The sequence below is a fragment of the Penaeus monodon genome, chromosome 24 (assembly GCF_015228065.2).
Source record: "Penaeus monodon isolate SGIC_2016 chromosome 24, NSTDA_Pmon_1, whole genome shotgun sequence".
In the NCBI taxonomy this organism is placed as follows: Eukaryota; Metazoa; Arthropoda; class Malacostraca; order Decapoda; family Penaeidae; genus Penaeus; species Penaeus monodon.
The window spans coordinates 13,572,443-13,573,372 of record NC_051409.1 but is presented as its reverse complement, the minus strand read 5'-3'; the positions used below and the strand labels follow the sequence as shown (position 1 = coordinate 13,573,372).

At 34.5% G+C, this 930-nt stretch overlaps 1 protein-coding gene across 1 annotated transcript in view; it reads right to left on the bottom strand.

Annotated features, from left to right (window-relative positions):
• Positions 1–175: 175 nt before the first annotated feature.
• Positions 176–930, bottom strand: part of LOC119588602 (bifunctional purine biosynthesis protein ATIC-like) — a 1,646-nt gene continuing 891 nt past the window's right edge. Inside the window, 2 exon segments of the mRNA XM_037937244.1 lie at positions 176–401; positions 696–856. Of these exon segments, the coding sequence (XP_037793172.1) occupies positions 282–401; positions 696–856 (281 nt within the window). The 3' untranslated portion in view covers positions 176–281.

Genomic DNA, 930 nt, shown 5'->3' with positions numbered 1-930 from the left:
ATGCAAGAAGCATGATTTTTAAAATATTAGTAATGAAAAGGTCCCACATTCAAATATTTTGAAATACTTCCTTTCCTGCCAAAAAAGATGAAAAAATGATGAAACCACAAGGTGAGAAAAACCTAAATTAGAAACTTCTTAGAAAATTACACAAACAGGACAAGAATTAAACAAATTTTCTTTCAGATCTGTAATACTTGTTCTTTAGGATTCGTATAAAAAATACATGATTACATGACCATAGGGAGAGAGAGCATGACTGGATGACAAAATCTTCCAGTTCAATGATGGAAAAGGCGGAGATTGGAGTGAACAAGAATCATACTGTGTTCATCACATGCCTCAATGACAATGTTGTCATTGTTTGATCCAGCTGGGCTCACAATGAACTCAACACCACTCTGAAAATTACAGTATGTGATTAGTTCTTTGTTATAAAATGAACATTCTCAAATAAGAAGTGCAGACAACTTTACGTTTTGCATAATGAATGAATGTGATTAAACAACAGAATAACTATCATTTGTCATAATCCATGAGACTTGGCTCTATATCATTAGACCAATGTGAAAGATAACAGAAATTCATTTATGGAACACAAGGTATGAATTATTATACTCCAAACCCATACTAAATCATTACAGTATGAGCTAACAGAAAATAATATTCTGAATACTTAAAACTACTAGCAGTACCTGCTTTGCTCTGTCAACATTATCCCTGAATGGGAAAAAGGCATCTGATGAAAGAGCGACACCTGTCAGCTTTTGTGTCCAAGCATCCCTCTCTTCTTGGGTCAGTGTAGCAGGGACCTCCTCAAGCACAGAAGCAAACTGGGACTCTGGCATATCCTTTCCTACCATATAAAACAGTTTCATAAAGTTCATGATTTCTATTATCACCAAGGTTTGTCTTTTCAAACAAATACTC